The 12,785-nt window shown below is 41.0% G+C and overlaps 1 protein-coding gene across 3 annotated transcripts in view; it reads left to right on the top strand.

Annotated features, from left to right (window-relative positions):
* Window positions 1-12,785, top strand: part of LOC111972706 (filamin-A-interacting protein 1) — a 47,566-nt gene that overhangs the window by 3,781 nt on the left and 31,000 nt on the right. For all 3 annotated transcript variants that reach the window (XM_023999752.2, XM_023999754.2, XM_023999751.2), the window contains exon 2: window positions 10,786-11,088. In XM_023999752.2, the coding sequence (XP_023855520.1) occupies window positions 10,792-11,088 (297 nt within the window). In that variant the 5' untranslated portion in view covers window positions 10,786-10,791. The remainder of the gene's footprint in view (window positions 1-10,785; window positions 11,089-12,785) is intronic.

Raw genomic sequence — 12,785 nt, 5'->3', positions numbered from 1 at the left:
AAATAATAAAACACAGTCAGCATTAATCTCTCCCCTCTCTCATAGGGTCTCAAACTCTCACACATTCTTCTCTCTCTCTCTCTCTGTTCTCTCTCTCTCTCTCTCTCTTCGCTGTCTCTTTGTCTCTCGCTTTATGAGGGAAGTGACTTCATCGTCATTCCACCAGAAAGGCATTTGAGACTGGCCAGCTCGAGAACTACATCTGGCTAGTGGTGTCAGTTTGCTGGATCCATAACCACTGATTAGGACTCAGCACAGAGGCTTGTGAAGATAGAAGCAAACCTGCCATGTCTTTTGCTCGTTCATTTTCACTGCTGCTTGAACATGTAGGACTGAGAATTGATTCGGACTGTGAGAGTTTTGATGATGACAGGGAAGTCAAGTCACGGCCAATCTTTAAGACACCCTATTAGGCTTGGCAATGGAAATAAGACTATTGAAATAACGCCACAGTTATAACAAGTTATAGTGCTATTTAATTAAGTGTACTATATTCCATGTCCTTTTATGATAGCAATAGTTTTGAATGAAACATTTCCTTTCAGCACTGCGCCTCTTTTAGACGCACGTCACATTGTGATTTGTTATTCCGTTTTAATATCTAGCCCTAGGCTTAGGATTGACATTGCAGCTGAACCTCCTCTTTCCAAGTGAGATCCACTCATGTGGCTTTAGTCCTGGATCCAGTCTGGTTTCTGAGAAGCCCTTTCCAAGGCCTGCTTTCTGCTAAAACCCTAATAAAAAAAACCTGGCCTGGCTTCTTGTTGTGTGCAACTTTGAACTTGCTCAAGAGTCCGATTTCTATTTTTATACCAGCGTTCACATGAACCTTGCTGCTCACTCATTTGTCTGACTTCAGATACCCTTGTAAGGTGGCAGATAATGATGTCATGTAATGTTGCCAAAGGATGTGGGTCACTAACTCAAATGTAAAGACACTAAACCCCTCTACTGTATGAATCTCAGGTGTCCCTTCCACGACTCAGACTACCAGATAGCCTTGAATGAGCACTGTATAATGCAGCTATCTTGACAACCCAGACATTTTAGGAACCATTTAATCTTCCTATTTGATTTTCTGATAAAAGTAAAGAATATATTCCAATCCAGCGTTGGAAGCCGTACATATCATTTTAGAGGTATATGTATGAGTGTGTGTGGGGGTCCAACACTAGCAGGTGGGTTCTACATGTGCCACGGGCCAGGGGGGAAGTTGTCAGTAATGAGGTTACATTAAGATTGCTATATTTATGTCATCTGCATGAAATACTACAGATTGGAACCCGACACAGTGATATTCCACTCTCGGCTGTATACGTACATCAGCACTTGGGGCAGTAAATGTTTGATATTAATAGTGGACGTTGTACAGTACAGTGGGGTCTGCAATATTACATTTACACAGTGGTAAGATGTCCATAGAGGTTTAGTCAAATGTACATCAGTGGTCTGGAATGTTTTATTTGGTGTTGGAGCTAGGAACACAAGCATTTCGCTACACCCGCAATAACATCTGCTTAATATGTGTATGTGACCAATGAAATTGGATTGGAATTGATTTGAAAGTTATAGCCTCTGTGAATAGAACTGCATGGCCATCTGGTTATATGCATCTGTTTAGGTTACATGTACTGTATCGTTTACTGCTATGGTTTGTTTTGTGGAATAACACCAAATTTAACATTCCCGACCACTGATGTACATTTGACTAAACCTCTATGGACATCTTACCACTGTGTAAATGTAATATTACAGACCTCACTGTACTGTACAACGTCCACTATTAATATCAAACATTTACTGCCCCAAGTGCTGACGTACGTATACAGCCGAGAGTGGAATATCACTGTGTCGGGTTCCAATCTGTAGTATTTCATGCAGATGACATAAATATAGCAATCTTAATGTAACCTCGTTACTGACAACTTCCCCCCTCGCCCGTGGCACATGTAGAACCCACCTGCTAGTGTTGGACCCCCACACACACTCATACAAATACCTCTAAAATGATATGTACGGCTTCCAACGCTGGATGAGAATATATTCTTTACTTTTATCAGAAAATCAAATAGGAAGATTAAATGGTTCCTAAAATGTCTGGATTGTCAAGATAGCTGCATTATACAGTGCTCATTCAAGTCTATCTGGTAGTCTGAGTCATGGAAGAGACTCCTGTGATTCATAGACTAGAGGGGTTTTGTGTCTTTACTTTTGAGTCAGTGACCCACAAAAATATTGTGATCAGATTACAGATACTTTTTCAAAACTAGATGATTACTTCGAGGATTACTTTTCAAATCAGAAAGGATATTTGCGAAATAAAATCTTCTCAAGGACATTCAAATCAGCATAGAAAAAAGGCGCAAATTTAAATTTGTTCAACGTGAGCGAGTCTGACTTAAGTCAGAGACCACTTTGATGACACACCAAATGTGTTTGATGGATCGCGGGAAAAGAGCAGGAATAGGCTTTTGTTAGCTACAGTCCAAGCTACAGTGACTTTCCTATTTTGTTGCATTACAACCTGTAATTTAAATTTATTTTTATTTGGATTTCATGTAATGGACATACACAAAATAGTCAAAATTGGTGAAGTGAAATTTAAGAAATTACTTGTTTCAAAAAATTCTTTAAAAACAAAAACTGAAAAGTGGTGTGTGCATATGTATTCACCCCCTTTGCTATGAAGCCCCTAAATAAGATCCAAGCAACCAATTACCTTCAGAAGTCACGTAATTAGTTAAATAAAGTCCACCTGTGTGAAATCTAAGTGTCACATGATCTGTCACATGATCTCAGTATATATACACCTGTTCTGAAAGGCCCCAGAGTTTGCAACACCACTAAGCAAGGGACACCACCAAGCAAGCAGCACTATGAAGACCAAGGAGCTCTCCAAACAGGTCAGGGACAAAGTTGTGGAGAAGTACAGGTCAGGGTTGGGTTATAGAATATATCAGAAACTTTGAACATCCCACGGAGAACCATTAAATCCATTATTAAAAAATGGAAAGAATATGGCACCACAACAAACCTGCCAAGAGAGGGCCACCCACCAAAACTCATGGACCAGGCAAGGAGGGCATTAATCAGAGGCAACAAAGAGACCAAAGATAACCCTGAAGGAGCTGCAAAGCTCCTCAGCGGAGATTGGAGTATCTGTCCATATGACCACTTTAAGCCGTACATGCCACAGAAGGGCTTTACAGAAGAGTGCCCAGAAAAAAATAAGCAAACATGTTTGGTGTTTGCCAAAAGGCATGTGGGAGACTCCCCAAACATATGGAAGAAGGTACTCTGGTCAGATGAGACTAAAATTGAGCTTTCTGGCCATCAAGGAAAACACTATGTCTGGCGCAAACCTAACACCTCTCATCACAGTGAAGCATGGTGGTGGCAGCATCATGCTGTGGGGATGTTTTTCATCGGCAGGGACTGGGAAACAGGTCAGAATTGAAGGAATGATGGATGACACTAAATACAGGGAAATTCTTGAGGGAAACCTGTTTCAGTCTTCCAGAGATTTGAGACTGGGACGGAGGTTCACCTTCCAGCAGGACAATGACCCTAAGCATACTGCTAAAGCAACACTCGAGTGGTTTAATGGGAAACATTTAAATGTCTTGGAATGGCCTAGTCAAAGCCCAGACCTCAATCCAATTGAGAATCTGTGGTATGACTTAAAGATGTAAAGATTGCTGTACATCAGCGGAACCCATCCAACTTGAAGGAGCTGAAGCAGTTTTGCCTTGAAGAATGGGCAAAACTTCCAGTGGCTAGATGTGCCAAGCTTATAGAGACATACCCCAAGAGGCTTGCAGTTGTAATTTCTGCAAAAGGTGGCTCTACAAATATTTGACTTTGGGGGGTGAATAGTTATGCACGCTCAAGTTTTCTGTTTTTTGTCTGATTTCTTGTTTGTCTCACAGTAAAAAATATTTTGCATTTTCAAAATGGTAGGCATGTTGTGTAAATCAAATGACACAAACCTCCCAAAAATCAATTTTAACTCCAGTTTGTAAGGCAACAAAATAGGAAAAATGCCAAGGGGAGTGAATACTTTCGCAAGCCACTGTATGTCTTCCAATGGTGTGACTGCTGTCGGCATCCAAAGATTATCCAATTTGAATAAACGCTTGGAGGTAAGGATGGCAGCAGTGGTGTAGTCTACGGCGATACGGATATCACTTATTATTGATATCTACATAGCGCATTGACGTGAATCACACTGCTGCTCTCTTGTTTAGTTATTTGCACCGTACGGATTGTGGTTGTTGTGGAGAGCTGTTCACAAATCTAAATGTGTATTTAAACCAAATAATGGTTGAATTCAAGAAGTTTAAGCCGCCTATCAATCATTCTTTTTGAAACCAGTGAAAAATGCGCTCTTGCAACAGCTGCATAGTGCGGATCCCAGCATATGGAATAAAAGTGAGGCTTTTATTGCTCAATCTAATTCATGCTGCTAAAACAATTATCAATAGGACTAATGGACACATGCTCAAACTCGCACACTTCTAATAGACTTGAAGGGGCAATCTGTAGTTGCTACATCCAAGAAGGAAAGATATTCCACAAATTAACTTTTAGCAAGGCACACCTGTTAATTTCAATGCATTCCAAGTGACTACCTCATGAAGCTGGTTGAGAGAATGCCTAGAGTGTGCAAAGCTGTCATCAAGGCAAAGGGTGGCTACTTTGAAGAATCTCAAATATAAAATATATTTTGATTTGTTAAACACTTGTTTGGTTACTACATGATTCCATGTGTTATTTCATAGTTTTGATGTCTTCACTATTATTCTACAATGTAGAAAATAGTAAAATATAGAAAAATCCTTGAATGAGTAGGTGTGTCCAAACTTTTGACTGGTACTGTATATATATCGATTCATTCTTGAAGAATATATGTAACGGCTTTCCTCCATCTCTTCATCCGAAGAGGAGTAGCAAGGATTGGACCAAAGTGCAGCGTGGCTAGTGTTCAACATGTTTAATACAGAACAAGTGAAACACTACAAACAACACAAAATAACAAATGTGCAAAACCGATACAGACCTATCTGGTGCAGAACACAAACACAGAGACAGGTAACAAACACCCACAAAATCCCAACACAAAACAAGCCTCCTATATATGATTCTCAATCAGGGACAACGATTACCATCTGCCTCTGATTGAGAACCATATTAGGCTGGACATAGAAACAGACAAACTAGACACACAACATAGAATTCCCACCCAGCTCACGTCCTGACCAACTAAACACATACAAAACAACAGAAAACAGGTCAGGAACGTGACAATATAACTTATAAATGCGCCTCATGAGCTTAGTTTAACTGTCACACTACATGAGAACCCAAAATATAAACTTGTTTTTCTCTAATAATGTAAACATTGTAAATGTAAACAAACACTGTATAGCCTCTTAATTAATAACAAATTAATAATTTGCATCCATAGTTCTGTCTATTAATCTGAGAGTCGTTACATTTTCCATGCCCATCCCTCAGCTTTTTACCAAAACAGAGGTGGGGCGGCCATTTTGTTATTGATTAATCTGTGGATTTTCCCTTTAAACAGCTGGATATTAGATATCAAAGTGTCACCAACAAAAAGGTAAACAATAGGCCTATTGCAAATGCAGCATATGGCATTTATTTTTCACATGTAAATAGCACTTTTCAGCAGTAGGCTTCTTCCATGAGCATGCCATTCCATGAGCATGCCATTCCATGAGCGCAGCATTTATTTTTCAACTTGTATCAATGAGCCCAATCAGTCCTCCATGACAATAAAATCATAAACAACTGGCTTATAAATCCTTAGTTTTGTGGTCATGCTCAGGTAAAACAATTTAGCTAATCTATACTTCCATATTTCCAAGTCCTATTCTTGAAGATCAAGGTGTGTAACATTTATTGGCATGACTGGAATTCTGATCGACTTTGGTTTTTAATGTGAAGATATAATTTAATCGTATTATTATATGTAGTAGAACGCGATGGGTTAAAAGAAGCCTACATAACCAACCCATAAAGTAAAATTTAACATCCATGTATGGCCAGCTATGTAAACTTTAACATTGATTTATCCTGCAATAGATGTTGTTCAATTGGTAACATACTTTTTTGTCTTCTTCTAATACCTCTAAAGGGGAAAGTAATCTAAAAGTAACTGAATGTAATCAGATTACGTTACTGAGTTTGGGTAATCCAAAAGTGATGTACTGATTACAATTTTGAACAGGTAACTAGTAAATGTAACAGATTACATTTAGAAAGTAACCTACCCAACCCTGGCTCTGAGTGACTGAACCCTTGTAGACAGGTTTCCTTCCTGTTTCACAGAGTTTTGTTTTACCACCCTGATCTGAACCCCCCCCAGTCACCTTTGACCCTACCCTGACCTTTTGTCACAAACTTGTCTGGGTTGGTAGGTAGCAATGGTAGGAGACTTCAGGAAGTGCCTGTTTTACACTGAATTTACAGAGAGCTGTGACATTGAAAAGACAGATTGACCTCCTCCTGTACCTATAAACTCTCAGTGGTATTCACCTTACAGTGGGAGACTGAATATAATATACTGTAGCTAATCACAGGCTACCCAGAGGTAACCGAGGTCTGGAATGCACACAGTGTCTCTCACTGACAGAGTCAGATGGGTTTGAATTGAGTGGTATTTCATTAGAGGTGACTTATCAGAACTTTGTTTTAGTTTTTATAGCTTTGTTCTGATTGTTTTGTCCCCTGCTGGCGGGGGTTTTTACCGACAGTGGCAGCTGAACTCATGAATACAGCATGGTGTGAAGCAGACTCCCAGAGGAAGATTACTCAATCGTCTGATAAACGAAGTGCAAAGCTGCATTAAGTTCTGATGTTGCACACAGCTCTCTCTACTGTCTACCCCATACATGGTTGCCAAGACAACCACAGCATAATATTTTGCTTTTGGAAATGAGGTGAAATCTACTCAGCATATTGTCACCAGTAAAATTCTCAGAGGAGTATAGATGTGGCAAGTGTATGGTCCCGTTACACGAGTCGGGTTATGCTGCTTTTTCTTCCCTTTACTCTGAGTGAGTTGCTGCAGCAGGATAGGATTTTCGGTTTTCAAAATATAAAGTCTCTCCCCTATGTTCGTCTTCCCATATTTAGTCACATTGGGAGTCTTTAGTCGCATGCATGACTGAATCGAAATTCCATTTCAAAGGGACATTTTTGAAGAGCTACAAAATCAAGTAGTGGGGGATTTGGACAGCTGCCGGCACCAGCCAGTACCTCGTTTTACTGGGGCTAAGTTGGCTGGTCTGTGAGACCGTCCACAGGGAGCCTTCGCCACATTCAAGTAGCCTTGATTGGACGAGACAATGTGTCAGATCTTCCTTTGTAACTCTGTAAGGAACCAAATTAACCAAAGAATACATCTGAAAGGCGTTGTGTGGCAAAAGGAAGTATTGGAGCTGAGAGCAGACACGCTTGAAGTTAAGCACTTAAACACTCTCCCTTTCACTGCAGTATGTGGTAATGCACCGTGAGAGAAACTAGCAGGTGGACCTGCCATAATACCAAGATGTGATGCTGTCAGCCTGCCAGAGAGATGTTTATACATATCATATAACATATCAATTATAAGAGTCATTGCTGACTGCCTTGGCCAACACCACCAGTCCTTGTTTCCCTTGATTAGCTGCGCTGTCATTATGCCCATGGAGGAATGTGTTGTCAGAGAAGCCAAGAAATGATATCAATATCCGCCATTTTATTTCTATAAATAGCAGAGGTCTTTGAATATCAAAGGATGTTGCATACCTCTCGAAAAAATGTGTGCAGAGGATCGTAGGAACGAATGAGGAACTGTGTGATGTGCATTTACTGGCGTGTGCGAAAACCTACAGCTGTGGAGTAAAATAGAAGTATTGACAGCTGTTTAGAATGCTGATGGCTTATAAAGTGATCACATTTTGGCATTTCCACTTCTGGGTACCACTGCACAAGTTGAGGGACGGGGCTCCTATAAATACTCACTGAAAACTTCACCAGCAGACAGCTGTGCATGCCGCCCGGCCAAAGGCCCAGCTCAAAAATAGGGACCCTGCCCTTATTTACCTCCCTATTTTCATGGGCAGAGAATTCACATAGGGTGCATTCCAAATTGCAGCCTATTCCTTATGGGCCCTAGTCAAAAGTTGTGCACTATGTAAGGAGTAGGGCTCCATTTGTGATGCGCTTATGCTCTACCATCAGCTATGGGCCACAGCTGTCCCAGGTTTTAGCAAGGCTCAAGTGTAAGTTGAGGAGACCAGCCTGGCACGATCACATCCCCAGAAATACCTGGGCCCTGCGAACATTCATCTTTACGTACTTAAGCTGCATGATCTTCATGATGATCAACATGTGATATTGGGCAACGGGAAAGTTGTGCCTTGTAGCATAGTCATTAGTAATAAGGGAAAGTGTGATTCAATGTGTGAACAGACACCATGTTTATAGTGAGGGTTTGTGTATTAACCTACCATTGGATAGTGCCTGTTATTGAAGGGTGGGCATGAGACCGAGAAGAACATGTACAGTAACTTGTAGTGGGTGACTTTCTATGGTATGAATCCACTTCAGAATAACATCGTAAATATTATTGCCACTCTTTCCCCTGAGCCCGTTTTGAGATATTCGATACAGAACCTTTAGGTAAACATTCCAATGTAATATTCTGCCTGCTGTTACCCTGGGCTTGTCATGGATTTTTTTTTTTATACACAACTCTTCGTTTTGGTTCGAATCAAACTGACACTCAACATGAAGACAGCTCCATGGCTGCACCCGATGGAGTGCTTGGCTTCTCCCCTGAAACAACTATTAATAACGCCCAACTCTAAAGTGGCTGCTACCATTTGGCTGCCAGGATTCTCTCTGCCTGAGTCACACGCTGCTTTCATCAGAGACTGTGCAACCTTGGGGAACTTTGGCCCCATTCATATGCAATGGCCTCATCGTGTTCTTTTCCTGAGCACCCCCGCCGTGTCCCTCCCTCCCTCCCTCCCTCCCTCCCTCCCTCCCTCCAAGGTTATGGATCCCCTGTGTCTGTGTCTTCTGCCTGGGCTGTTGTGTTGATGTGACCATCGTCATAACTGGCATTGTCCCAAAGCTCGACCCCTGATATGAGAGCAAATTATTTTGATTCACACAGAACGAACCAGTTATCTATCATCCAAATTCAATTAAAATTGCCCATCTGTTATGACTATATTCTGGGATCTGCATTTTCACAGCATACCGGCTTTGATTATGATGCTTCTGATGGCGATGCGGACTTATTACAGACACAGACAACTAACACTGGTCTGATCAATGTCCAAACAAGGCCAGCCAGGCCAGGCATACTGTAGCAGCTCCGCTGGTGTGACATGATGGAAAGCGTGACTCTGGCTCTATAGATTCTAGGACAATGGAAACAATGGATCTGATTTGGCACAGTAGGAGGCGAGAGCTCTTGGCCAGGAAACGTCCTCCCTGCAGTAAAAGCAGTAACTAACCCACTCCATATACTGTAGTTAGAACTACGCTAACCTCATCCCTAGGCTAACTGCACACAGCGAGGAAGTGTATGGTGAAAGAGGTTACAAGTTACACTAGAATACTAAAAAGTCATGGTAGTCATGTATTTATTTGTATACGTTAGTTTACATAGCCTACCATTCAAGGTCACACATGTTTTTTGATGCATTAACGTCACACTGAATATATTTGTTTATTCAGGTTAGAATAACACAGTTGCTATTATAGCTACTTGCTTCATAATATTCCTTTGGTTCCAGATGTTTTTAAAAGTCCCTATGAGAACATTCTTCTAGACCATTCTCACTCCCAGAGTTGGGTCCCACACCTAATTACAATCAAGTATAGCAATTTAAGAAACAGAAAAAGGGAGCAGTGTGAAATACTAGTACAGCGGGAATGACATAGGCCAAAGGGCATTAGTCAGAGGTCAGAGGTTAAGTTATGTGAGATCACAGGGGAAATTCTGAACATGTCTTGAGGTCATATTTAAATGTGGCTGAGATGACAGAGATGTTATTTACTCTCTATTGTACAAGCTTTCTTACTGGTCTATGTGGTATGTATGGCCGAGGGTGATCTCCACTGAGAAATGTTAGCAACACTTTCAACTTGTTCAAAACATATGCCATGAGAGACAACCCCATATAATTAATGCTCAGAGAATATTAATTTAACAAAAACATTATGCTAGGGCAGTGTTATATAAGGTTTTGTATCATTTCAGCCAGTGGCTTCGAAAATAACACTAACGAGCTACAAAACGGGTCCCCGGAAATTGTGCACTATTGTGTACAATGTCATCCATTTTGTATGATATGTTACGATTTCCAATTCGTACAATATGTTACACATTTGTAAGTGCTTAAGATCCCGTCACTCGCTTTAAGAAGTGATCTCATGGCATATTATTTGTCATTCAATACTGTCAAATGATTATGTTGCTCTGCAGAGATAATGACGCACTACATGACTCAGGCTTGGTAAACAAAACATGATCCTGTTATGCCAGGAGTGGAGGAGCCACTGACTATTACCTCCCCAATGGCCACTGTGATCAAAATAGCTGCTATCCAAAGCCAGGGAAGAAAACTGATAGAATCCTCATCGTCTCTAAACAATTTACAGCCACCAAGAGGGCAATTTCAAGTTATTTATTTGGATAACATAGTGTGAACTATTTGGGCTGTGGATTCAGTGTCCCTGTTGTCTGTCTCCGCCCTGCAGGTGAGAATGCGGTCCAGGTGCAGCACAGCCATGGAGGGCTCAGACGACGGACAGATAAACCAGGTCACCCAGCCCACCAAAGCCTTTCCCAAAGAAGAGGGGGAGAACACACCAGAGCTGGTGAATAGGAAAATGAAGGTCCAGCGAGAAGAGAAAGAGGGGAAGTCAGTGGTGTCTGGAACAGCGAAAAGGCCCCAGACAACCACAGAGAGCAGCAGAGGACAAAAGAAGGCAGCAGGGCTGACAGACCTCTCCAAGGAGGACCTTCTCCGTCTGCTGGGAGTCATGGAAGGAGAGGTGCAGGTGAGAGGTTCTCCACTAACATTGTGCTGCTGTGCCCTGGTCAAAAGTAGTGCAATATATGCAGTGGTGTAAAGTACTTAAGTAAAAATACTTTAAAGTACTTCTTAAGTAGTTTTTGGGGAGTATCTGTACTTTACTATTTAGATTTTTGGTAACTTTTACTTTAACTTCACTACATTCCGAAAGAAAATAATGTACTTTATACTCCATACATTTTTTCTGACACCCAAAAGTTTGACAGGAAAATGGTCCAATTCACACACTTATCAAGAGAACATCCCTGGTCATCCCTACTGCCACTGATCTGGCGGACTCACTAACAGCAAATGCTTTGTTTGTAAATGATGTCTGAGTGTTGGAGTGTGCCCCTGGCTATAAGTAAATAATATAGAAACAAGAAAATTGTGCAGTCTGGTTTGTTTAATATAAGGAAGTTGAAATTATTTATACTTTTGACTCTTAAGTACATTTGAGCAATTCCATTTACTTTGATTCTTAAGTATATTTAAAACCAAATACTTTTAGACTTTTACTCAAGTAGTATTTTACTGGGTGACTTCCACTTTTACATGAGCCATTTTCTATTAAGGTATCTTTACTTTTACTCAAGTATGACAATTGAGTACTTTTCCCACCACTGTATAGGGAATAGGGTGCCATTTGGGATGCACTCAGAGAGTTTCTCCACTGACACTGTGCTGCTGTGTGCTAGGTAACAGCTAACATTGTGGTAAGTGGTTTGTGTTATATTTGGCAGGTGGTAACATCTCAGCCTCTCATCATCTCAGCCTATGTGTCTGGCTTGACATGTTACTGTAACCAGGAGTGCGTAAACCCAATAGTCATGTTGCTGACTCACTGCTGTTGAGAGTCAACCTCAGTGTCAGCAGCCATTAACTCTGGTACCTTCCCACGCTGCCCCACTCTGTGGGTCCTAATGAAAGTGTTAAGCCTGCTGTTCATTATTTTCTTAATGGAGTTCCATTTATAAACAAGCCTCAATAGAGTACCACAGCGTGAGTCATAAAACCCACAAAACCTAGCGGTCAAACAGGGAAATGGTTCCAATCGTTTTTCCACTATTCATTTTTCCCATAGGGATTTTAGAAACACTTAAAATAAGGGCTGTGTTTTGTGTAGGCTCACCTTGGCGTGACGTTTTGATAACCGTGTAAATCTCTCTCGAATTTGATCAATATATTCGGCTGTATTTACCCCCCAAAAAATGAAACGCTAATGAGCTGCTAATGTGGCTATCATGCAGAAATACAAATACCATGACGATCTGCACGAGACTGCCGACTCGAGGCAAAGGTAAGTATCTCTGGATTAACTATCTAATGTTAGCTAAATGTAGTAATGAATAAATTGGCTACATTTCTTTAAATGGACAATTCTGTGAACTGTCTTGGGCAAGTTTTAAAATACACAATACCTGTTAGCAAAGGTGTCAGCTAAAGCTGACGTAAAGGAGCTTGCTGGGATTTGCAGTCTTGCATGATGTCTACTTTGATGCTAATTAGCATTTTCAAATCTGAGAAAAAATAGAGCCGAATATATTGATAAGTCACCTTGTCCGAGAGAGATTTACATGGTTATGAAAACATCACACCGGGGCTGCGGTTTAAACTCATAAAAGACACACCCTCGTTCACTTACCCTCACCTTATGCCCTTGGGGGAATCCCCGTCAACATC

The sequence above is a fragment of the Salvelinus sp. IW2-2015 genome, linkage group LG14 (assembly GCF_002910315.2).
Source record: "Salvelinus sp. IW2-2015 linkage group LG14, ASM291031v2, whole genome shotgun sequence".
NCBI lineage: Eukaryota > Metazoa > Chordata > Actinopteri > Salmoniformes > Salmonidae > Salvelinus > Salvelinus sp. IW2-2015.
Note: the sequence above shows the minus strand (reverse complement) of the source record. Positions and strands in the feature narration are given on the sequence as shown.